Genomic DNA, 25,041 nt, shown 5'->3' with positions numbered 1-25,041 from the left:
TCCACTGCCCAAGTTGAATGATTGTAGAGCCAGCGTTAGTCTCTCTTCTTTGTTTATACCACCTTACTACTCACATGGCATGCAAAATTCATTATCTTTTCTTTCTCACGACACCATATTTCCCTATTGGTTATTTTTGAACTAATTGTTTTATTGTCAAAATCTCTTCCGCATTATCTATTTAAGGTGTCCTCCAAGTTTGAGGGTATTTCGTCTACCAGTTCTCTCCACAGAGTGATCTGAATAGGGATACTTTTGAAACACCCTGTATGTAATAAAAGTTTGATATGAGATTTGTAACAGGCACTCTTAAATCGACACTATATTTTATATACTTTACTCTTTATGTTGTATATCATTTATTACAATTTTATCTCTTATTCTCAAACTGTTTGAAAAAAAATCATATAATAAGTAAATAAATAAATAATCCAATCCTCACCTTCCCATCATGGTTTGTCCTATGACTATACATATATATATATATATATACACACTTGGATGCTGAATAAAAAACAATTGTATTTGCATCAAGAAATAGGATCAACAGTGATGGTCTAAGTTGATATAAAAAAGATGTCATCAGTATTAATTTTGCATGTGTGTGTGTATGTACATGTGCATGCACACCTTTGTTACAGTCGCTTGTTGGGACCTTAGTTATTAGAGGACTGTGCCGCTTTTCTACAACTTGGTATGCATTATTAACCTTACTTGCTATTTGTATTCATACTGTTTGACTTCAAATAGGAATGTAAGCAGGCATAATTGTAGAAAATTAAAGAACAGGAAAAACTTATATTAAATACAGTATATTTATTTTAAAATTAGTTGAACTTAAGATACTTAAAGTATCTTAAGTTCAACTAATAATTGGAACGATATTAGTTGAACTTAAGATTTTATACCGAATCTTTCTATACAAAGTAATAGAAAGATTCAGTATAAAAGTTGTCCTTAAATTCATAAGAAAAGATCAAAAAAGGTATGATCAGCAAGTTGAAAAAATGGTATCTCCCATAATGAAGATAAATTTAGGCTATCAGGTATATTTAAGTTTGGATGATGTAATAATGTTTCACAAGTTTCTTTATAAAGACATTTCATAAGGAGTCTGTTTTTATGTAGAATTTTTTTATTTTTCCACAGTGACTCCATTTAGTAGAGTGGAGTCACTGTGGAAAAGAAAAGAACTGGCATGTTCAGTAGGCCCAGTTCAGATTCATGATTCTTAATATAAGTTTTATGTTCTTCACAATGAATAAATGGATCTTCCAGATTGCCGAAATAATATAAAACAGAACAGTAAGGAATCTGATAGATACATGGAAAGCTAAATGTAAGAAGCTTCCTTTCAATGAAGAAAGAAGAATATGGAGTTTTTGCTGATGGGACAAAATACCACATAGATGGTAAGAAGCTTTGAAATCCTCACAGTATGGTCAGATATTTCTTTAACGTAGGAAAGTGGAATGCAAGCAACTTCTTCTTGGGCAGAAGTGGCAGGAATCCTGTAGCTGTTGAATGTTTTGTTAATAAAAGTTTCACTAAGACCATTTCACAAGGAAGTTGATTTGATGTCTGTAGAACACAAAGCATATGGACTGTTGTCAAGGTCTTAATAGTTCCAATTTTTTTACTAGAACGATGGTACAATTTTGCGTGGATGTAATGTCCTGTGTGAATATTCTTCCAAAATACTAAGAATTGAAGACTACCATCTGGTTGACAAAGAAAACTCATCAGATTCAAGAAGGCTGATTGTTTTATTTGTTTCTTTCTCTAAAGTGAACTATATTCTGGGATGCAATTTGTTTATCTTGGATATTAAAAATTTTCCACAATAAAAGAAAAATCATTCATAATTGTAAGGTTGTCATCAGCATATTCGAACTAGAGCATAGGTTTGGGATTCACTAAAGAGACAATAATTGTAGTGTTCCATAAAATAGTTAGCAAGTGTGGGTGAAAAATGACTTCGTTTCTACCTTCAGTTTGTTGGTACAGTTTATTCTGAACAGTAAAATATCCGGAATGAATTACAAAATCAAAACGTTTAATGATAACAGTAGGAAAATCTTACTTGAGTAATTTATTGAAGATCTGAAGTGGCTTGAAAAGTTCCTTTTGTTTCTAGAGCAAGGTTTCTGGATTATATAAAAATATATTATAGATATGTTGTAAAATGTATTAGAATGATTATAATAATTTATTATATTATATACACATTTTGAATTTTATAAAAAGAAATAAAAAAAATTAAAAATATCACAAAAAATCCTTAGCACATTCATGGATACCATGAATACAAGAAAAATATTAAGTTATCTCTCTTATTTTTTTCATTTAAATAATTTCTTTCTACCCTCATTGAAAATTATTATTAATTATCTTTTTTTTTAAATTAATGACTTATGTTTTGTATATGATAATGTCTTCCAAAGCAGGAAAATAATTAAATTCTTTCAGCGAGAAAAAAAAACCTCACATTTTATCAATGTAAATAAGTGCTGACTGACATATCTTTGCACTTTTAAGTTCAATTCATCACCATTTATTTTATATTTTGTTTAAACATCTACATACCACAATTCTTTTTTGAATAAAAGTATCATAATGTAATTATGATGCTATCATAGGTCTAGTGCATTAATTTTAATGCATTATTAATAATAATATTATTAATATTATTATTTTATACAGGTGAAAAATCAAATTAATTACTCAAGTAATTAAATTATTTCATTCATATATTATTGAATACTTTTTTGAAGAAATGCATATTTTTCTTGCATAAAAATGAATGCAGACAGCAAGAAACCAAAGTATGAGTATTTTGTAAACTCTGTAAATTGCATCTTCTCAATATTTCCTCATATTTGACATTCCATCGATCAGAAACTACCTTAGTCAGTTGCCTCTGGACCATTTCCAGCATCTCTTTGTCCTTTTGAAAACCAGGTGACCAAATCTGTGCACAGTAGTCCATGTGTGGCCTAATCAGAGCCTTATACAATGGAACAAAAATTTCCTTGCTTCTACAAATCAGTGTCCTGATTTGTAGAAGCAAGGAAATTCCCAGAATTCATTGTGTTGTCCTCACAATTTTGGCAATGTGACCTCTAAATCTCAAATCCTTATCCACTCTATTTCCAAGGTCTCTTATTTCCTTCCCTTCCAACAATATATTCCCACCAAGCATAAATTCTACATCCCATCTTTGTTTCCCAAATTTTAAAACCTTACATTTTGCAACATTGAACTGGCATCCCCATTCCCTTACTCATTCACTCAATCTGTTCAAGTCTAAGGCCAATACCTTCTCTACCCCCTCAGCTTTCGTCCCAGCTTTGCATCATTTGCAAACAACTGAATATCACATCCAAATCTTCACCAATATCATTGACATACAAGTTAAACAGAAATGGCCCTAAAACAGACCCCTGAGGCACACCACTAGTGACTTTTCTTTTCCAGAATATTGCTCCCCTGCACACAACTTGCTGATACATATTAGATAGCCAATCTCCAATCTAATGCACTAATCTATTATCCAGCCCCCATCTGCTCTGTTTTGTCTATCAACTTATCGTGCAGTAATTTATCAAAAGCCTGTCTAAAATCTAAGTATAATACTGTGTATCCCTCTCCTCTGTCCAATGAAGCTGTCACCTTATTGTAATAAGTAAGTTGATTGCTAAAACATGACCTCCTTTTAGCAAATCCATTCTGTTCATCAAAGATAATACCATTGTTGGCAACCCAATTCTGGATCCTGGTTCTCACTAGCCTCTCCAACACTTTAACCACAACATCTGACACACAGATAGGCCTATAATCTGATGCTTGAGTTCTGTCACCTCCCTTATGAAGTGACACAATCTTGCCCTCCTTCCACTTCTTTGGAACTCAACCCGGTGCAAGAATCATATTAAAAAAAAATATGTCATGGCAGATGGCAAATCCCTTGCATATTCCTTCAAAATATGCAGCAATATATTACTGCATCCCACAGCTTCACTAACATCAAGTTGGCTCAATTCCCCATATACCTCTTGTTCACTTACAGTCAGTCTCTCCTCCTTATCACCACCACCTCTTTGGTAATGATGAAGAGGGACTGACCTTTATGAACTGCCCATTAAGTATCTCCACTATATTTTCTGCAGCAGTTGTTCTTATATAATTTCCTCGAATCTTCGTCATCCTTCCATAATCATTCGTTTTTTTGCTGGCTACATATTGAAAGAACTCCCTAGGAATCTTTTTGGCTTCATTAGCTAACTGCTGCTCATACTTCATGGAATTGATTATTACCACTCCTCCTCTTATGCTACATAATGCCTTTTTCCTATATATCACATACTTAATCTCTTCATTCATCTATTTCACACTTACCTTATTTAACTTTCTAACCCTTAGAATACATTTAAACATTGCTTCTACTAGACAGTTCTTGAATATTCCCCAAGTTGCATTGATCTCTTTACTTCAGACATCTTCAGTTTCAGTTTTTATGCCACTTTTATCATCTCCTTTTCCTTTTGTAGCATTCTTCATTCCATTTGTACCTTTTTCAATAGCTTCCAGAACATTTTACCACTTCATAATATTTATGATCTGTTTTCTTATGAAAGTCTCCCATAATATTTATTTAGGTACTTAGGTACATAGTTGCTTATCTTTCTTACATTTTCTCTGTGTGCACCTACCTTACTTGCCATAAACTTTCAGTATGAGTTCCTATTTTCCAAGACCGTCGTTTTAACTCCTTATTAAAATCATCACCTATTATTCCCATCCTGGTTGGCCGAGTGGTTAGCGTATCTGCTCTCCAGCCAAAAGGCTGTAGGTGCGAATCCCACCATGGGCATGGATGTTTGTGATTGTCTGTGGAAATGCTAGTAGTGGTGGTGAGAGATAGATGACGTTGGTGTAGTTGGTGGAGACAGAGAGTTGTAGAGTAGGTGCCCTCCCTCGTTGAGTCTTTGGATTCCCTGGAGGTGTCACGTAATAATAATAATAATAATAATTGTGTCCTGAAGCTTGTTTGCAAGTGTAAATTTATTACAGTTCTTCATGTATGGGAGATATTATTTAACAAATTTGTCTCTTGCATCATTTATATAATATTTAGTACATCACCTATTATTATTCTAATGAGAGTCAGAATAATTTTTTTAATTACATGTTTGTTTATCTCTTTAAAAATCACCTCTCACAATATGGTAACGAGCAGCAAAACTTATTCCTAAGAACAGATTTACTAATTAAAAACACACTCTCAAATTTATTACAGTGTTGCTATCTTTATCTCAATTGTCATTATTGTTATTTTTATTTTTAATAAATATATGAATGCTAATCAGGCAGAATATCTTCCTCAGATGATATTGGTGCAGCAAAAACTCTTGCTTCTTTCTGCCTTCACTTAAGTCATCAGAACAGAACAAATGTTACTCTTCTTAGAGACATGGCACATGCAATTCATCAGTGTTTAGGAGATATTGATGAGGTTCGTATATACTCTATTTCCTTCTTTGTGTTTTCTTTTGTACCTGTGGGTGTTATTGAAAGAAATAATTAAAATTTTAGTTATGCTCATATGTTTCTGCTACTTAACAGAAATGTTTGAACTGTATGCTTTATTTTCTGAATGCTATTATGATTATTACGTGTAATTCCTATTTATGGCTTTTCTGGATTTGAAAAAAGCCTTTCTCTGCCTTTCTTTTCACAAAGGAACACTAAGTTTGATAATTTAGAATGGTTCACGCTTTATAATGGATGGGGACAGAGAAGCGTCTTATCGGCACTGCTGTTGATTGTGTTGTTGAATAGTGTCCTTTACCACCCCAGTTGGCTGCATAATTAGCATATCTGCTCTCTAACCAACAGGCTGCAGGTTCAGATTCCACTTTGGGCATGAATGTTTGCAATTGCATTTAGGTGAGATAAATTTCTTCACCAAGTGTGAGGCCATCACCCCCAACTCCTGGGAAAGCCTGAAGTGTCTTAAAAAATGTACCATGTTTGGTCTCCAGAGCAAGGTTTCTGGACTGTGTACTATAAATAAATAAATATATATATATAAAATTAATAAGAATTGAAAAGAAAAAAAAAGCCTTTATTCACTCACAATATTAATGTACTCTAGGCTTACAACCTTTTACAAGTGGAAATCACATAAAAATAAATTTTAAAAAGTATGACTAATGACTAGAAAGGAGAAATAGCTGTATTTGCAGATATGATGATATGGGCATATTCAGTAGAAACTGGACAAATAGAACAGTGTGACACAGTTATGGGGTATGTATTAATAGCAAGAATAGCGAGAGCATTGTTTTAAATCATAAAGAAAAGTATAAATTACCAGTGTTAGACTCAACAAGAGTTTAAGAGTAGTGAAAACTTGAAATATCTAAGTAGTGTACTTTATAGTAAGGGAGGGGTTAAATTAGTGTAAGTAGTTTACTTTGGGACAGGAGTTCCAACAAAGAGGGGAGCTTTCATTTAACAGAAGTTACTTTTTGCCCATTTTTGTCTTATGCAAGAAAATACTGGTAATGGGAATGAAAAATTTTAAGTCAGTGTTAGCAAAATATCAAAAAGGAAAGATAGAATAAGAAATATGAACATTAGGGATATTTTGTGATTAGAAAGTGATGAAGAAATGTTTGTGAACTTCTTCTTGAAGTGGTTTGTACATTAAATGAGAATTAGTTAAGAAAGAATACCAGAAAGAACACATGAAATGGAAATTTAGGGGGAAAAGGCCAAAAACATGACCATAGAAAAGGTAGAGAGGCCAGATAAGAGAATATTTGGAAAAATAAACTTAAGTTGGAACAGTATACATGAAAAAGAACATGAGGAGACGGGAAGAAATGGAATGCTTTGGTCTTCCTGACCAGACAGTATTTTTTGTTAGACTGGTTGTTGTTTATGATGATGATAAAAATCTCCAAAATTGTGATTTGTTCCAATTTTGATTTGTTGTCTCAATAGCATCAATACTCTGCAACCATCAGTTCAAATTGTGCGTGTCTCTTGGTAACATGATTTTCATTATTCCATGTGAAACAATCACTCTGTATATTGGAGGACTGAAGTGACTTGGAAGAAAGTACCATGCTTGGTCTCCAGATTGGAGTCCTAGTTTACTTCACTTAGCCCTTCACAACAGGGATGTTTACATTTGTGTTGGAAGGCCGTAAGCAATAGTTCCAACTATGGGAATGAGGCATAGAAGTCACACAGGTTGTCCCACTTGGCACTATTATAATGCCAAACTACTCTTGTATGATAATGGCTGTGTAAATGTGGGCAGGGATGAGCACTAGATTGGAGTCAAAATTACCTAGGGGAGCCACTACATTCACTGTGTATTTGGAAGGATCATTGGTGAGGAAGAGATCTAGTGTGTTTGGGGGAATGGTTTGTGTAAGGTTGTTAGCGATGGCAAATGTTTCAGCTTCTCTGTCTGCAAGATCTGTACAACTGGAGAAAGAAAGCCAGTTAGTGTTGTGGACATTAAAATCTCCTAGGAGGATGATTTCATTGTTGGGAAAGTGGGACTGGAGAAAATCAATTTTTAAGGAGAGGAATTTAAAGAGCTCAGAGTGGTTGGTGGATCAGGAGAATGATAGAGACAGCAAATGAATTTGACTGAGTGGGAAAGGGATATTTTCAGCCAAAGAAGATCAGAAGTGGATGATTCTAGGCAGGGTGCTCTCTGGCAAGGTATATCAGAGCAGATGTATGTGCTGACACCACCATTAGATTGAAAGGAGTTAAAGAGTGTGTAGTTTGAAAGGTTGAGATGAATAGTGCTGGAAGAGGTGAGATTTGAATTTCTGCCAAAAAGAGTAAGTGTGTGTTTGGTAAACTGAAGATGGTAGTGGACATTATTAAGGTTGGAGTTGAGGCCATGGATGTTAGTGAAGGGGATATGCAAGGTTCTGTGGGGCATATATTTGACCACAAGGGTCTTGTACATTTCCTATGCAGTGCCTGCATACTAGTCTCCATCGTTGCTACTAGTAATGTCACTTGATTTTTGCACAATGATCCAGTTGTTTTCTCCATTTTGGTGTTTTTCTTCAAGTTGTTTTCAAAGATGACGTTTTTGTTCCTCTCTGGGCAAATGTTAGCACAGGTCAAGCACGTATGCATGATTGGGGAATGTCCTTGAACTTGTTATATGCTGTTATTAATTTAGATGTGCATGTCGGCATGTCAGAAGTCACTTTTATGAGGTTAGTAAAGTTCGTTCCAACCTTTCTTTTATTTATGGATCCGAAACGATGCCATCTGACGATATTTCTCGAATCGAAGTTGCATTCTTCTGCTAATTTGCTAATGTTTTCTTTTGGTGATGGTTTTTGTAACTCATTATGATGACTTACAAAAACCTCCAAACTCCAAACAAGTAAGTCTTTCTGATGGAAAATGATTTACCATTTTCTGTTAGAAAGTTCAAAATAATGGCATTGGATTTTTTTGTTTTCAGCCTCAATCAAGTCATGTACTGTTGATGCAATTAGGTCACAGAGTTCATTAGCAGGCAAGGTAATTTATCATTACCTTACAATAATGATAAAATGTGGGAGTGCAAGTTTAAAGTAGCTTATTCACAGGCATCACATTTTGAATAAGCTAATCTGCTGTGAATAAGAGGCTGATAGAGATGTGGTGAATATTTGGTTTTGCTTCAATATTATTCAGCATATTTTTCAGATATTTTGCTTCAGCCAAATTAGTAGAAATATTTGGTATTTGTTCAGCCTAAGAAAAAAAAATCCTTGTTCCAGACAAATCAGGAACAGCCTCACCTTATCTTTGATCACTTCATATAAAGACTTATTGCATTTGCTATAAGCACTTTCTTTAATATAATATAATATTTTAGCTTATATTATGCAGTCTGGGATCACTTAAGTCAAATCTGGGACCCAAATAACTGGTAGGCATCCTCCACATCATCTTTGAAAAATGTGGAGAACCAACTGAGACTTCTGATGTAATGTCCAACCCTCACCTTCATGTTGTGCATCCTATTAGTAATTAACTATTGGCTACTGAAGGAACAAGGATATGTTGCCAATTTGGGTCATAGCCGACCAAATTGTACTCTCTATTGGCTTAAACCCAAACGCATATGATGGTACAACACAAAGAGATTTAATGCCAGTTGGGACATCTCTCAGTTAAACAAGACCCCCGCTCTTTTTACCAGGGAACCAGGGTGAACAGTGAAAAGTCAGCTGTTGGAACAGCTCTAATTCAACGTCTAGAAGAAGAAGAATAAACCCAACATCAGAAGAACTGAAAATAAGAACCATCAATATAAGGAGTATTAAAGGAAATCGAACTTGCAGAAGAATTGGAAAAGTACCACGTGGACATAATTGTCCTTACTGAGACAAAAACAGGCGAGACCTTACTAAATAATAAGTATAGGATGTTATTTTCAGGCAATAATGATCAAGGAAAGGAAGTACTAGCAATAGCATTCAACACCAAACATGAAAATAAACTTCTTGAATGGAAGGCAGTTTCAAGTAGAGTTATGTGGGTAAACTTCAAAATGCAGACATGGGCAATGAAACTTATTTGTGCCTATTATTACACAGAAGGTTCTATCAAGGAAGAAGTGGAGGAATTTTTTGAGTCATTAGAACAGGCAGCTAACATAATGAATGAAAAAGGTGGTGCTTTTTGCAGATCTGAACAGAAGAGTAGGAAATGAATCTCACCAGGCATATAGGGACATTTTGGAAAAATTTGAAGAAATGGGCAAAGGTAATAATAATGGTAAGTATTTACTGGACTACTGCTCAGGATATGGACTTGTCATTACCATCGCTGTGTTTCAACATAAAGATGTGCACAGTTTCACACGGAGAGAAGACACAAGAAATAAGAAAAGCCTCATTAATTACTGACAGTAACTCATTCAGGATATAAGAGTATACAGAGGATTTGAAATTGCAAGTGACCATTACTTAGTACTCAGCAGAATAAAAATGGATAACACATTAAAAAGAACTGTATATAAGAAAGTTTTAAAAAGAATTAAAGTTGAGCACTTTTAAAAGTAAATTGTAGACTCAAGTGTACAATCATTATTGAATTAAAAAATGAAACAAATTGAAAACAAGAGGAGTCTCAGTGGCAAAATCTAAAGAAGATATTTATTAATTCAGCTAGGGAGGTATGTGATGAAGTTGTCTACAAGGATAGAAAAATAATAATATCATGATGGACACAAGAATTTAAAGATGCAGTCCTGGAAAAGAAGAACGCATACCAAAAGTTTCTAGCAAATAAATTGGCAGATATTCTAAAAGGATACAGAAAAAAATGTAAGAGAGCTAAGCTAAGTGTAAAAAGTAACTAAAGAAAAATCATGGGAGGATTCCAATAAGAATATATAAAATAAATACCAGGAAGGCAGTGAAATGTTCTGGAGACTATTGAAGAAGCTTAGAAAAGGAGGACAAAGTACTGTAAAAGGAATCAAAGATGATAAAAGTGACATGAAAACTGAAGATATGGATATCCTAGATGTCTGTAGTAATTACTTTGAAAGACTGTTAAAGGAACCATGCAGTGACAGAACCTCACAAAAAATTTTTCAAGAGAAATGCAGAGAAGAGTACATTACTTGAGGTAGAAAGCCTTTGAAAATCTTGAAATGTAGAAAGACTGCTGGAGTAGATGGTATTCAACCAAAAATGCTTCAGTATAGCGATATAAAAGTTTAGTTTTGTAGTGGCTATACTGGATAATTCAGAGAGCTTGATCAGACGGTTGAATTCCCAATGATCTCTCATAGTACCCATCTATAAAAAATGAATAAAATTGAACATGAGAATTACTGAGGGATTTTTCTACTAATTTCTTTCCAGATAAGATTTATGCAAGCATACTTGAAAAGGGGTTGAAGAGAAACTTGGCAAAGAACAGTTTGGGTTCAGGCCAAATATAAGTTATAATAAATTTAGTTTAATCCTTTATCCTAGTGAGAGTAAACAAAGTTTGCACCTGAAAATATCTTCAGGACTGAATATAGTGTTGTACTATCTTACCTGGGTAAGTAGTACAAGCTACCAACAATCCTATCCCAGTATTTCCCATAATGCAAAACACATCTCCTTGTGGATATGTATACTGTTATGCATTAAGGCCACTATCCAGACTAGTTTCGACCTTTATTGAGGTCTCTTCAGTGGGAGCCAGGCCCAGAGTTGGAGATACCAGGCAGAAGCAGTAGCAAGGTCATCTTTACCTATAGGAATTACCAAAAGGTTTGCCACCTTTTTTTATTAAATTACTCTGGATTTAGAGAAAGATGTTGAACATTTATTTTTCACTAGGTTAGACTATAATAAATTTAGTTTAATCCTTTATCCCAGTGAGAGCAATCAGAGTTTGCATCTGAAAATATCTTCAGGACTGAATATAGTGTTGTACTATCTTACCTGGGTAAGTAGTACAACACCAGGGCAACTCGTAGCAAAGGTGGAGCAAGCTACCAACACTCCTTTCCCAGTATCTCTGTATATGCATAACAGTATACATATCCACAAGGAGATGTGTTTTGCATTATGGGAGATACTGGGATATATGATACTCCCTTATTTAACACACTTGTTACATTATCATGGAATGCAAGTAAACTAAAACAGGACCTACCCTTTAGAAATCCATGCTGACCATCATGAACAGGGCCAGCGGAAGCGGGCATGCAGAGCATGTGGGCGCTGCTACGAAGGGGGCGCCGCCGCTGCCGGGTCCTGATTCATAAGTTAATTTTTAAGAAACAAAATTTTTATCATAAAAACAGAAAATTCTTAGAATGATTATTATTAAAATAAATAAGTCTGTAGAGGCTTAAGTGCTGTGAGGACATCATGTTGGAGGCTTAATGGATTTTTTACAACACTCAAAAAGAATTAAATTAGACTTTAATACTTCCTATATTTCGTCCTAGTCACTAGGATATCTACGGGGATTACAAAAAAATTAATGTAACATATGCACAAATAACAAACAATACTAAGCCCAACCACGTGGGTGACACTAAAGTCCTATCTAGGTGTCACCCACGTGGTTGGGCTTAGTATTGTTTGTTATTTGTGCATATGTTACATTAATTTTTTTGTAATCCCCGTAGATATCCTAGTGACTAGGACGAAATATAGGAAGTATTAAAGTCTAATTTAATTCTTTTTGAGTGTTGTAAAAAATCCATTAAGCCTCCAACATAATAAAATAAATAAGGCTGGATACACCGAATAAAAATTTTTAAAAAAATTGTATATTGCCACCTCTTTGATCAGCCAGCTGTTTACAATTTTGCAGCGAGAGCAGGCTAAATGCTTGCCTGCAGTATGTTGTGTGTACTGCAGTCTATCTAAAGTGAAATGGTGAACGGTTTTTATGCGCAGAAACGAATTTTCGTACAAAACATTTGTTGCTAGTTAACCAGTCATATGGTACACATCTCAGTAGGCTACTGACCAGTAGGACAGTGCGAACTATTATTTCGTCTCTGTGTCGTGTTGTGTAATAATTTCTTGTGGGTATAAAATAGAAATGGAATCAAAAATTTAAAAAAAGTTATCTGGTGCACAAAATTGTAAGTGTCATGCTGCGAAAGAAGCAGATATTAAGAAACAAACTGGGGCTCTTAATAAATTTGTTAAAATATTAAAATATTCTGATGCAGATTGTAACCAACTCTATACATCAGAAATCAGAGTTGAAGAACCGTGCACATCATCCAGTTTGCATGAAAGTACTATTGCAACTATTGAACAAGGCACATGATTTAAGTGAAAAACAGTTAGGAGAAGATTTAGTTGTAGTTGACCACGAAACTAACACATTGTTAGTCTCTGTAAATTTAGAAGATCCAGTGAATGGGGAAATATTGATGAAAAATACGAGTTGTTTAATTGAAATGGGGCCTGTTCAAAAGAAAAATATAATATATCCCAGAGATGCATATGGTCGTAAATTTGGCAACACGTATTATAATAGAAAAATGGAAAACGGGGAGCTCGTGCCAAGAAGATGGCTCATTTATTCCAAAACTTTAAATTCTGTTTTTTGCCTTTGCTGCAAACATTTCGCACCTACTGAATCAAGTAGTTTTAGAAGGTTATAACGATTGGAGAAATGTAAGTACAACTTTGCATAGACATAAGACTAGTTTAACTCACATGAAAAATTTCTAAAAATGGAAAGAACTTGATAAAATTTTAAAAAACAAAACTACTATTGATTGCCAGACTCAAAGCATGTATGAAATTGAAAAGAAACATTGGACGAGTGTTTTAGAATGCTTGATTGGAATTATAAAATTCCTTGGTAGCCAAAATTTAGCTTTTCGTGGATCATCTGATAAATTATATGAAAGGAATAACAGCAATTTTTTAAAATTAGTCAAACTGTTTGCGAAATTTGATCCAGTTATGGAAAATCATATTGAATGGGTCCTACAACGAAACAATAGACTACACTATTTGAGTAAAGATAGTCAAAATGAAATATTGGAAATCAGGGATACAATTTTATTATCAATTCGAAAATCTAAATATTATTCCATAATTTTAGACTGCACAACTGATGCAAGTAAAACAGAACAAATGACCCTTATTATTCTCTTTGTTTCCTGTGACAATGGAATTGTCAAGATCACGGAAAACTTTTTAGGTTTTGCAGATATATCAGATTCCTCAGGATGTGGTTTATGTGCAACAATAATAGAACCAGGGATGCGCCTCTGTGCAAAACTTTAGTTGGCGCCCCTATCCCCCCCCTCCAATAACCAAATCACTTTAAAAAAACGTTTTTTTTTTTAAGTATTTCCTCCTCTTTGGCGCCTTGACTATCCTGGCGCCTGTGTGCATCGCACACATTGCACATATTCATGGATGTCCCTTATGGAACAACTGGAAAAATGGAACATTCCCATTGAAGATATGCGAAGTCAAGGGCATGACAATGAGACAAAATATTGAAAGGAAAATATTGAAAAAAATATGAAAGGGAAAAAATATTGGCTCCAAAACTGGCTTTTCAACAAAAATCCTCGAGCTTTTTACATGCCATGTGCTGCTCATACTCTAAATTTAATCATTAACGATGCAGCCAAAAAAGTGAATGCAGATACAATTAGTTTCTTTGCAATTATTCAAGAAATATACAATTTCTTTTCATTCTCTCACAAACATTGGGCAGTCCTTTTAAAGTTCTTAAAAAGTTTAACATTGAAACAGCCATCAGTAAAGCAATGGGAAAGTAAAATTAATGCAATCTGCCCTGTACGATATCAGTTAGGAGAAATTTATGATGCACTTCTTGAAATTTTAAATGATGAAAATTTTAATAAAGAAACTCAGCTTGAAACACAAACATTATGTGCTAAAATAAAGGACTACAAATTTATTTGCTCTCTTATAACTTGGCATGATTTACTTAACAGAATAAACCTGATGAGTAAAATGCTTCAAGACAAAAATATGAACATTACACTTGCATTAGAATCTATCGAAAACTTAAAAATATTCTTACAAGAGTATCGATCAGATACAAATTTTAAAGAAGTTCTAAAAACGGCAAAAAAACTGAGTATAGAGGTGGATGGAGAACAAGAATTTAAAACTGGTACGGAGGTTTGACGAAAGAAGACACGACAATTTGACAATGAGCATCACAACGAAACGCCACAATTGCCAGAAGATAAATTTAGAGTGAATGTGTTTTATACAATTCTAGATGTTGCAATTGTTCGTTAATAGAACGTTTTGAACAACTAAAAACATATTATGATAATTTCAATTTCTTGTATACAAATTAATAACGAAGATTTACGAAAATATTGTGACCATTTAGAGATTCTCTTGAAGGACTGCGACAATAAAGACGTAAATGCAATAGAACTATATGACGAGTTATGTGCTTTGCGGGATATTTTTTCGGAAGGATAATTTAAATATTCAAAACCCTTTCGATATTCTTAATTTTATTGTGTCCAATAATTTATCTTTCCCTAACTTTTCAATTGCTTTAAGAATACTATTAACCTTACTTGTTAGTGTAGCGAGCAGTGAACGTTCCTTTTCCAAATTGAATTTGATTAAAACCAACTTAAGAACAAGTATGTCACAAAAAAGCTTGTTAGTTTGCCCTTAATAGCTATTGAAAATGATATATGTGCAGAATTAGACGTCAAGAGCATTATTTCTAATTTTGTGAATATGAAATCAAAAACCCTAAAATTTTATTTTAAAAACTTTCAAGCATATTTATGTAATTTAATTTATTTCTGTTATTCTGTAAAGATGTTATTTTTTGAATACTTATGTTAAATGTTCAAATTTTAATTATTTTCTTATTTTCTCATCTATCTTGAGTTTCTTTTATTTTGCTAAAAGATAGTTCCACTTATAAAAATTATTAAAAAATTTTTACAAGTTACTAAGAATTTAGTAACTTGTAAAGTGCAAGAATTTTTTTATTAAACTTTAGTTCAAATAAATTTTAACTTTAATTAAAATTAATTTTAATTTTGTTAGCGATTCGGGTTGGTGAGAAGGCTATAATCGCTGTATCATTATATTCAGTGATTAAAGTGAAGTGGCTTTATCAAAATTTGCTTTAACTTTTGAGAATTTTTTGAATATTCGGGTTGTTAACGATTATCCTGCCTAGTCAACACCCTTCGGTTCATTACATTTAGCGAACCAACGTGTGGCTGTTCTAAATTTATTTAAGAAATTTCAAATAATTTAAATTTTTATTATCGTAAAAGAACCACACACGCCCGGATTGTTACAGGAACGCTTAGATAGAAATTGCATGCGGGCGGCAAATACCCTATCACCGGCACTGATAAAGAATGTGTTCATTAATTGGTCTATAATTGGAAATGTTTGTCCTAGAACCATATTTGGAGAGTGGTACTATTTTTCCTTCTTTCCACTCCTTAGGAATCCTATGCACTGCAAGACTTCCATTAAATAACCAGGTCAAGGTCATAGCCAACAGTTGTACACATTGCTTATGAATATGTGGTGATACGTCATCCATTTCCATAGCCTTATTAACATCTAACCCAGTCCACCCCTGATACTCCTCTGATTCTTTCACTTCCAATTCTCCTAATACTTTCCTCTCTTCTATATTTTGCACAGCACCAGTATTATATACACTGATAATGTGCTCATTCAATTCCACTATATCGTTTGCAACTTTTATCATGCTGCCATGACTATCCACCAGTGTCAACCTGCCATAATTATTCTTTCTCTTGTTTGCCATATAGCACAAAAATTCCCATGAGTTAACCTTCGCCTGACCAGCCAGTTTCCTCTCATATTGTGCCTTCTTCGTTCTTTACTTCAATTTCCTTCCTAGCCTGCACTTTATATTCTTCATAGATCCAATCACCACCAACAGTTTCATACCTCCTCCATAATATTTTCTTTTCCGACACAATTTGCATGATTTCACTCTTCATCCATTTCACTTCTACTCTATTTATTCGCTTAACTCTTGGTATGCAGTTATACATTGCTTGTGTCAGATACTGCCTTGTGAAATTTCCATGAACTGTCAACATCTTTTGTGCTCAGCTCATCTACCCAGTGTACTGATGCTAACTGACATCAGAGCTTCCTATACTTACCTGCTTTATACTTCCACATATATCCATTTTTGGCAGTTTTTCACTACTTCCCAAACAAGTACCTCATGATCACTCTCGCGAACTGGTGGCAGTGTCAACACCTCAGTTACAACTACATCTTGTGAAGTTATCACAAAATCCAAAATATTAAAGCCTCGAGTTGCTTCACTCACATGCTGCTTAAGATATTTATCTCTCAGAAACTCAACAAACTCTCCTTTTTCCCATACACTACCCCCCCTCCTTCTATTCTATATTCATGTTTTATTAAAGTCATCAAGATCATCGACTTTTTACATGCTCAACCAATTTGTCTAAACATTTCACAATCAGTATTGTCTACATTCCCTAGCCTATGACAGCATCCTATCTGATATGCTATTCTGCTAATTTCAACTTCACACCACACGATTCAAAATCTGTGCATGCACTATGAACTTCTACACTTTGTGGACACAATTCCTCTGTAATCATTAATGGTACACCCCCCTCCTCCTCTTTTCAGATTTCTATCCTGGAAAATTTTATATTTTTCCATTTCTCTATTCCTGACATCACATCCTCCTCAGGCAACCAAGTTTCACTTATTCCAATTATCTTTGGGCATACTGACTCAATCAATGCAATAAACTCAGCTCTCTTGTTTTGAATACTGATGCTGGGTTCTGCACTATGGTATGAATTGTTGGCTGGAAAGGATATTGACAATGCATAGGAAGTGTTTAAAAAATGCTTAAATGATACAATATCAAAATGTGTCTCTAAAGTTTGAAGAATAAATAGAGTATGAGTAAAATGGATGCATAATTTAATTAAGTAAGAGATTCATGAAAAAATATGATGTGGAAGGAATACCATGTGCATAAGTATGATGTCAGTTATGATAATTATAAGCAATGGGCCAGAAGAGTCACAAGTGTTGTATGGATAGCTAAGTCTGAGTATAAAAAGAAACTGTCTCTGCAAGTTAAACACAACCCAAAAGAATTCTGTTGTTATGCTGCAATTAAAAAACCGAATGAATTTGAAAGAATAACTCTTCTGAATGCAGGTGACTGATGCAGAAGAGATTGTTCAATTATCACTGAGTGCCCATTTTGCTAAAAGCTATCAAGTGTATGCAACAATGAGCTTGCTGGTACCTACTCACTGGATGAAGAAACTGAGGTGTACGAGGAGAAGGGGTTAGAACTGTTGCACAACTTGAATGAGGATTCAGCAATAGGGACTGATGGGATATCATAAAGAATGCTAAAAGAGTGTTCAGATGAACTAGCTATTCCTTTTACCAGGCTATATAATTTGAGGCCTCAGAACAGGAAAATTCCATAGTAGTGGAAAGAATGTATGATAATCCCATTTTACATGGGTTGTGCAAAGCGAGATTGTATCAAGCTATCAACCTATCAGTATCTCTGGAGTAATAGTAGTGAAGATTTTGGAAAAGTTGGTTATGGCTCACATACAGAAATGGTTGATAGAGAATCTATACTTTGCAATGAATAGCAAGGGGTTTACTAAGCAAAGGTCATATTTCAGCAACTTTCTCTCATTTTATAATAATATTACCCTTAAGTTAGACAAGGGGAATGGATACACCATACTGTTGTACTTTGCGAAGGCTTTTTACAGGGTATAGCATGGAAGACTTTTGCATAAATTGAAGAATATGGAATGGAATTATAAACTATTGGAATGGATAAGAGGATGGCTGACTGAATGATATTTAAAAGTCACACACACACACACACATCTATATATATATATATATATATATGATGGGAGCGGTGAATGTAACCAGTGGTGTGCCTCAAAGATTAGTTCTTGGTCCATTGTTATGCAATCTGTACATTAGTGACATTGGGAAGGATTTGACATGTGATACATACAGCTATTTGCTGATATGTGGTACTTGCAGAAATATTGAATTGGCTGGAATTGTGGCATTTGAAAATGGTTATTAGTTCAATGGTAATAAATGTAAGGTGCACTTTGGTATGATTAGATATCTAGTGTTGTATTATATTGGTGGGATTATGCTAGAAGAAACTTATCACAAGAAGTTCAAGTGTCATGTTACCAAGATTGTAAATGCAGCTACAAGACTAATTGCAATGCTGAAACAAACCTTGACATGTAAAGATAAGATATCATTTTGCTTCTTTACGAGGCCTTGATAAGATCTCACTTGGACTGTTTTGCACAGGTGGGGTGTCCTAGTTTCTGTGGTGATTCTGATACAGTGGAGAGAGAGACAGACAGACAGACAGTGCAAAGGGGAATGTCAAAAATGATATCAGGATTGTGGAATACTGATTATGAAGACAGATTGAGAATCTGTAGGCTTCAGACACTAGCAAAGAGGAGAGAGAGAGAGAGAGGCATAAGATGATTGTAACTGAAAAACTTTTGAAAGGGTCATACGGAATTTCAGTAGGTGGAGCTTTTCATTTTATTGAGGGTGGAGAAAAGATGCAAGGGCATCCTTGGAAGTTGATAATATATGCTGTCAAGAAGGAGGTGAAGGCTAGATTTTTCTCTCATAGTATTGTATCTGGCAGTGTCAACATCTTTCATTCACATTATTTGCACATGTAACATTGAATGTTGCATGTGCAAATAGTGTGAATGAATTCAAGAACAGGTATGACAGCTGGGACGAATAATATCGTCTCCCTTGTTGAGTTCCTGATTCCTGGAGGTCTCTCTTAATAATAATTATTATAATAATTTGTCATAAACTGGAAATCTGATCTTGACAACTTGTTTTTCTCTGAGTGTCTCTTCCCCAATTTTTCTAAACCACTTTTCATCTGTGTTTGCATAAATCTTACCTGGAACTGTTAGTAGAAAAATTCCTCTGTAATTTTTACATTCTGATTTATTACCTTTTTTTTATATAGAGTAGAGCTCTCATAGATGGGAACTATGACAGCTCTATTACAATCATATGGAAATTGACTTTCTGACTAGGCCCACTGAATAATGCAGTGTAGTCACTGCAAAACTTTTTTACCTTCTTATACCTTCATATTTTAGCATATCTAGTTGAATATCTACTCCAGCTGTGTTTTCACATTTCAATATTTTGATGCCGTTTACTACCTCAAGTATTGATATGTACTCCTCTTTGCATTCCTCTTGAAAAGGTTCTAGTATGGTTCTATCACTGCTTGTTTCATTTAATAGTCCTTCAAAGTAAGAATATATGTAGTTTTCCTGTGACCTTCATTATCTTTGATTCCTTTTACAGTACTCTTTCCTCCATTTATTAGCTTTTCCAGTATCCTCCAAAACCATTTGCTGCCTTCCTAGTATTTATTTTCCATATTCTTACTGAAATCTTCCTGTGACTTTGCTGTAGCTGCTTTTTCACATAGCTTAGCTCTTTTATATTTTTCTCTGGATTCTTTTAGGGCATCTGCTGACTTATTTGCTGTGAATTTTCATTATGCTTTCTCTTGTCGATAACTGCTGTTTAGCATCCTGTGTATTCAAGATGTTTAGAATTTGCCACTAGGCCTCCAAGATTTAGTTCTTGTTTTTGAACTGTTTCATTTTTTCCTGACTAACATTTGTACGTTGACTCAATGGTTTCCCTATAAAAGCTGCTCAACTTTAATCCTTTTTAAAACTTGATTGTTCTTTTCTACATGATATTAGTTTTTATTCTACTTTAAAAGTAAGTGATGATCACTTTTGATTTCAAATTCACTTTTCATTCTTGTATCCTGAACCAGCATGAAGATATTCTATTAACAATGACATAGTCAGTGCGGTTTTTCTTATTTCTACTATTCTATTACTGCATCTTGTCTCCAAGTGTACTTGTTTACATCTTTATATTGGAACATGGTGTTAGTAATGACTAGTCCATATCATGAGCAGAAATCCAGCAGATACTTACCATCATATTAGCTTTGCTCTTTTCTCCAAATTTTACCAAAATTCTCCTGTTATGTTTGGTGGGATTTATTTTCTGCTCTGCTGTTTAGAACTCCAACAATGACACCTTTCCATTTTCTTTATCCAAACTACCTTCTGTAATGATTTGAAAAATTTCTCCACTTCATCTTTAGATAAACCTTCTGTGGAACTATAGACACAAACCCAAATATAACATCCTATACTTATTATTTTGGAAGATCTCACTTTTTTTTTTTTTTTTTGTCTTCTTTGTCTCAGTCATGCCAATCATTTATTATTTCATATCCAAACACAAGTAGTAAGTAAGTGGTACAACATGATTTACAACAAATTAGAATACATTACAATGAGATCAGCTTAGATTTGTTAGGTAGGTGAATTATACAGGGAATAATAATTAAATATGAAAAAGAGAAAACTATACATAAGTTATATACAATAAACATGGTCAGAGTTCTTCCAGTATCTTGCACAAAGCACTGGAAGAAAGGGACAAGAAAGAAGGTGTTCCATGGACTGGGTTGTCCCACACTCACAATTGTCTGGGCCAGTGAGGTAGCCCCATTTGATGAGGTTTTGTTTGCAGCGTCCTGTCGTCCGGAGTCTGTTTAGGCTTTTCCAAGTATTCCAGTCCAAGTGGGCATCACGTGAAAGATGTTCTGCTGTTGGAATACCAGTATTATTTTCAGATATAGTGCAAGCCATTGTTGAAGTCTTGTCTTGTCTCTGGAAGGTTTTTAGGTGGTTCAACAGTTGTCAGGGCTATGTTGGGATCTTAGTCTTAAGGGATTGCGGTCTAGCATTTATCATTCATTTGTCTGCTTCTTTCATCAGCTGAGAATGCAGATCTTCGAATTGAAGGGAGGTGCAATACCAGTCAAAGTATACAGGTCTTTTAGTGGTGTTGGTTTCAGGCATCCTGTAATTAAGGAGCAGCTTTCATTCAATGCTGGATCAAGTTTTTCAACATGGCAGGATCTGGGGCATATTCAGCAGAAGGATAGCAAAGGGCCAAGGCAGAAGATCTCAGTGTGCTAGGGTCTGCACCCCATTTGGAGGAGATAAGCTTCATTAGTCTGTTGTTTCTTGCATTCGCTTTTGCCTTTGTTTTTTCTATGTGGGTTTTATATGAGAGGGTGCGATCGAGAGTCACACCGAGTTAGATTGGTTTCCAGGAATGTTCTATATTAGAGCCTTCCCAAGAAATCTGTAGCTTCCTGTTGGCTTCCTTATTGTTAAGGTGGAAAAGGCCAGTCTGGATTTTCAAGGGGGGTTGGTTTTTGTTGATTGCTGGTATAGTATGTGGTTAGACTATTTAAGGCAAGTGAAGGAGTAGTTTCAATGGACTTGAAATATTTTGACTGAGTAGCTATGGCAAGGTCATCAACACAGATAAAATTTCTAGTTCCTGAAAAAAGATGGGGAGATCATTGACGTAGATGTTGAAAAGTAATGGTGATAACACACTTCCCTGGGGGAGGCCATTTTTTTGGTGGTGCCAGTGGCTTTTCCTATCCCCAAGGTCCACGTAAAAGCATCTATTTTCCAAGGGTGATTGGATCAGGAGGACAAGGCGATAGTCTCTAGCTATTCTGTATATTTTATTTCTGAGTGTGAGATGGTTTATGGTATCACATGCTGCAGTTAGGTCTACAAAGACTACTCCTGTGGCTAGTTTTTGCTCATAACCATTTTCTATATATTGAGTGAGGTTGAGAATTTGTGGCAATTTTTGGCTATGCATCATTAACACATGGAATCATTATATTTCTCAACAAATAGTGCAATTAGAGACAACTGGGATAAAAAGGGCACTAACTAATGAATCGCATCTCCCTTCCAGCAGAAACTGCTGTATAGACTCAAGCAATACCGTATGTTGCCAGTGCAACATATGGTATTGCTTGACACCACTCAGTTGTGAACGTGTTAAAACTAAGAAATATTTAGTGAATGTGTTTCAGATATTATGGAATTTGGTTGAAGAGAATTAGCATTTCAACTCAACTGTTGAAATGCTAATTTGTCTTAGATTCACACGATCTTTTGTTAATACTGCACCAATCATATGCACTTCTTCATAGCAGAGGATATGCTCTATGTAAATTACTGTTAAATTACTGTTAATTTTTGCTTCAAATAATGGGAAAGAAGATGAAGCTATTTGGGTAGATGACTTTGATGATGCATGCAAAGAAACTGTTCCCGATGCCTAAAGTAGCGATAGCGAGTTGGATCTTCTTGATAAGTCACACCACTTGCATTTTTTTTTTCTGAAAACTTTAGTTTCCAAAAATTCCTGCATGCATCTCACACCATGATGTTTTAGCTTTAATTTTGGGAAAAAAAGTGTGAGTTGTATTCAATTAAATATGGTAATATTTTTAGTTTTCAAATAAGTATGAATCATTGGTTAAAGATTGGATTTATAAAACCCACAAAAGAGAGCAATATAGCAAACACAAGCAGCTGTAAGCAATGTGAAAACATTGAATTTTATTGCATCTGGATCAAATGAAATTGATAAGGGTGTGTCGTCTGACATCTCAAGAGAACCAACTAGGAAGAAGATGAAAATCTTTCTAAGTATGATATGAATTACTTGAAATGTGGATTTTCATGTATGGGCAATGAGGAGGAACCTATTCCAAATTTTGTTCTATTAAAAATAAATCATTTTTTTGTTTACATGAACATTTAAGTTCAAATAAAATAGACATTTACAATGAAATATATTTTATTTATTTATTATTTGATATGGGGGTACTTTGTAATAATGAAAATTTAAAAGGGGTAAGCGGATATCTGAAGTTTGAGAAACCTAGAGGATGATATCATTAAACAATTCATGATGTCACAAATTGATATCACGAATCTACTAACTTAATGATATCATCCTAAACGATGATATCATTAAGTTATCAGGAGAATGTAACATGAACTTCAGAAAAATCATTAAATGCTACTGTTTCAAGCCCATAAATAAACAGAAAAGATGGAAATAACTTCCTGCACCTTGCAAAAGTGACCTACGACACATTGATGAGAATATCAAATTTAATAGCAGTAGTAAACAAGTTCAAAGGCACTTATCTCCAGTTATGCATGTAAACTCAGCCTGACCTAACCTTTGCTCAGAGAGCAAGGATATCAACTATGAAAACAGCTAGAAGAAAAATGCTAAAATAATGATGATAGTCGAATCATTGATTACAAAAAAAAGGAAAGTTAATGCAGAAATGAAGTGATACAGTTAGCTACCATGGAAACCAGTATACAGGAACTGTATAGGGAATGTGCATGACCCATGCAGTCAATAACAAGCTTGCTCATCTCATCTTATCTTATATACACTTTGTTTGATTTGTTTCCACACAAGAATGGCATCTGTGCATATGTTTGCTAGGACATATGCACAGGGAAATGAAAATTTCCCTGTCCCACTTAGACAAATTCATTTGCTGTTTCTATCACTCTTCCCAATACCATCAGTCATTCTGAACTCTTTGACTTCTCTCCTTAAACATTTCATTTCTATAGTACCACTTTACTAGCAGCAAAATTATCTTCCTAGGAGATTTTAATGTTCACAACACTAACTGGCTCTCCTCCTCCATTTGCACAGATCAAGCAGGCATAGGTGACGTGACATTTGTTACCAGTAATGACCTTGCACAAATTCTTCACATGCTTGCTAGAATACCCTAACCACTCCCCAAATACTCTAGATCTTTTCCTCACTAGTGACTCTTCCAAATAAATTGTGAATGTATGTTCCATAAGTAAGTCAGGCCACAGTGTAGTGCTTATCTCCTCTCCTGTGGAACAATGTTCACACAGCTATTCTCAGTCAAGAGTAATCTGGCATTATAGCAAAACCAAGTGGGATAACCTTTGTGACATCTATGCCTTACAACCCAAACATATGCACCGAATGTATCACTGAAGTAATCCTTGTTGGCATGGGATATACACTCCCTATACCAGTCTAGAACTGTCATCCTATATTTAAGCCTTGTTTCTCCAAAAAGTACAAGCAAAAAATCAAGCATACCACGACTGGCTTTCATCAAGTACTCCATCTTCCTATAAGCACTCAAGGAAGATGGAGTACTTTCATCAAGTACTCCATCTTCCTTGAGTGCTTATACCTGCCCAAAACAGCTGCAAGAAAAGTATTATCAGTGTTTTCAGAAGAGCCTTTGAAAGAACAAAAAGCAGGAAGTTTGCATCTTGTCCAAATGGTAGCCAAGCCTCTCTTGGCAAAGCAAATGATTATAAATTTTGTCCAACACTTCTCCCACCTTTGTTGCACCCAGATTGCTCTATTGCATCATTACCACAGAAAAAGTCACTCTCCTGCCTTCATACTTTTCCTCCAGTGCATGCATACCTGATCTTGGTAAACG

At 34.7% G+C, this 25,041-nt stretch overlaps 1 protein-coding gene across 4 annotated transcripts in view; it reads left to right on the top strand.

The window, feature by feature from the left end:
- LOC150106342 (Fanconi anemia group I protein-like) overlaps positions 1-25,041 on the top strand; it is a 506,449-nt gene that overhangs the window by 284,903 nt on the left and 196,505 nt on the right. For 3 of the 4 annotated variants that reach the window (XM_090392383.1, XM_090392380.1, XM_090392379.1), the window contains one exon: positions 5,370-5,515. In XM_090392383.1, coding sequence (XP_090248509.1) covers positions 5,370-5,515 — 146 coding nt within the window. The remainder of the gene's footprint in view (positions 1-5,369; positions 5,516-25,041) is intronic. The other variant, XM_090392381.1, reaches the window with a different exon arrangement.

This window comes from Typopeltis vanoorti, chromosome 5 (assembly GCF_054136105.1).
Source record: "Typopeltis vanoorti isolate ZY-2024b chromosome 5, IOZ_Tvanoo_1.0, whole genome shotgun sequence".
Lineage (NCBI taxonomy): Eukaryota > Metazoa > Arthropoda > Arachnida > Uropygi > Thelyphonidae > Typopeltis > Typopeltis vanoorti.
This window is presented reverse-complemented; position numbering and strand designations above follow the sequence as displayed.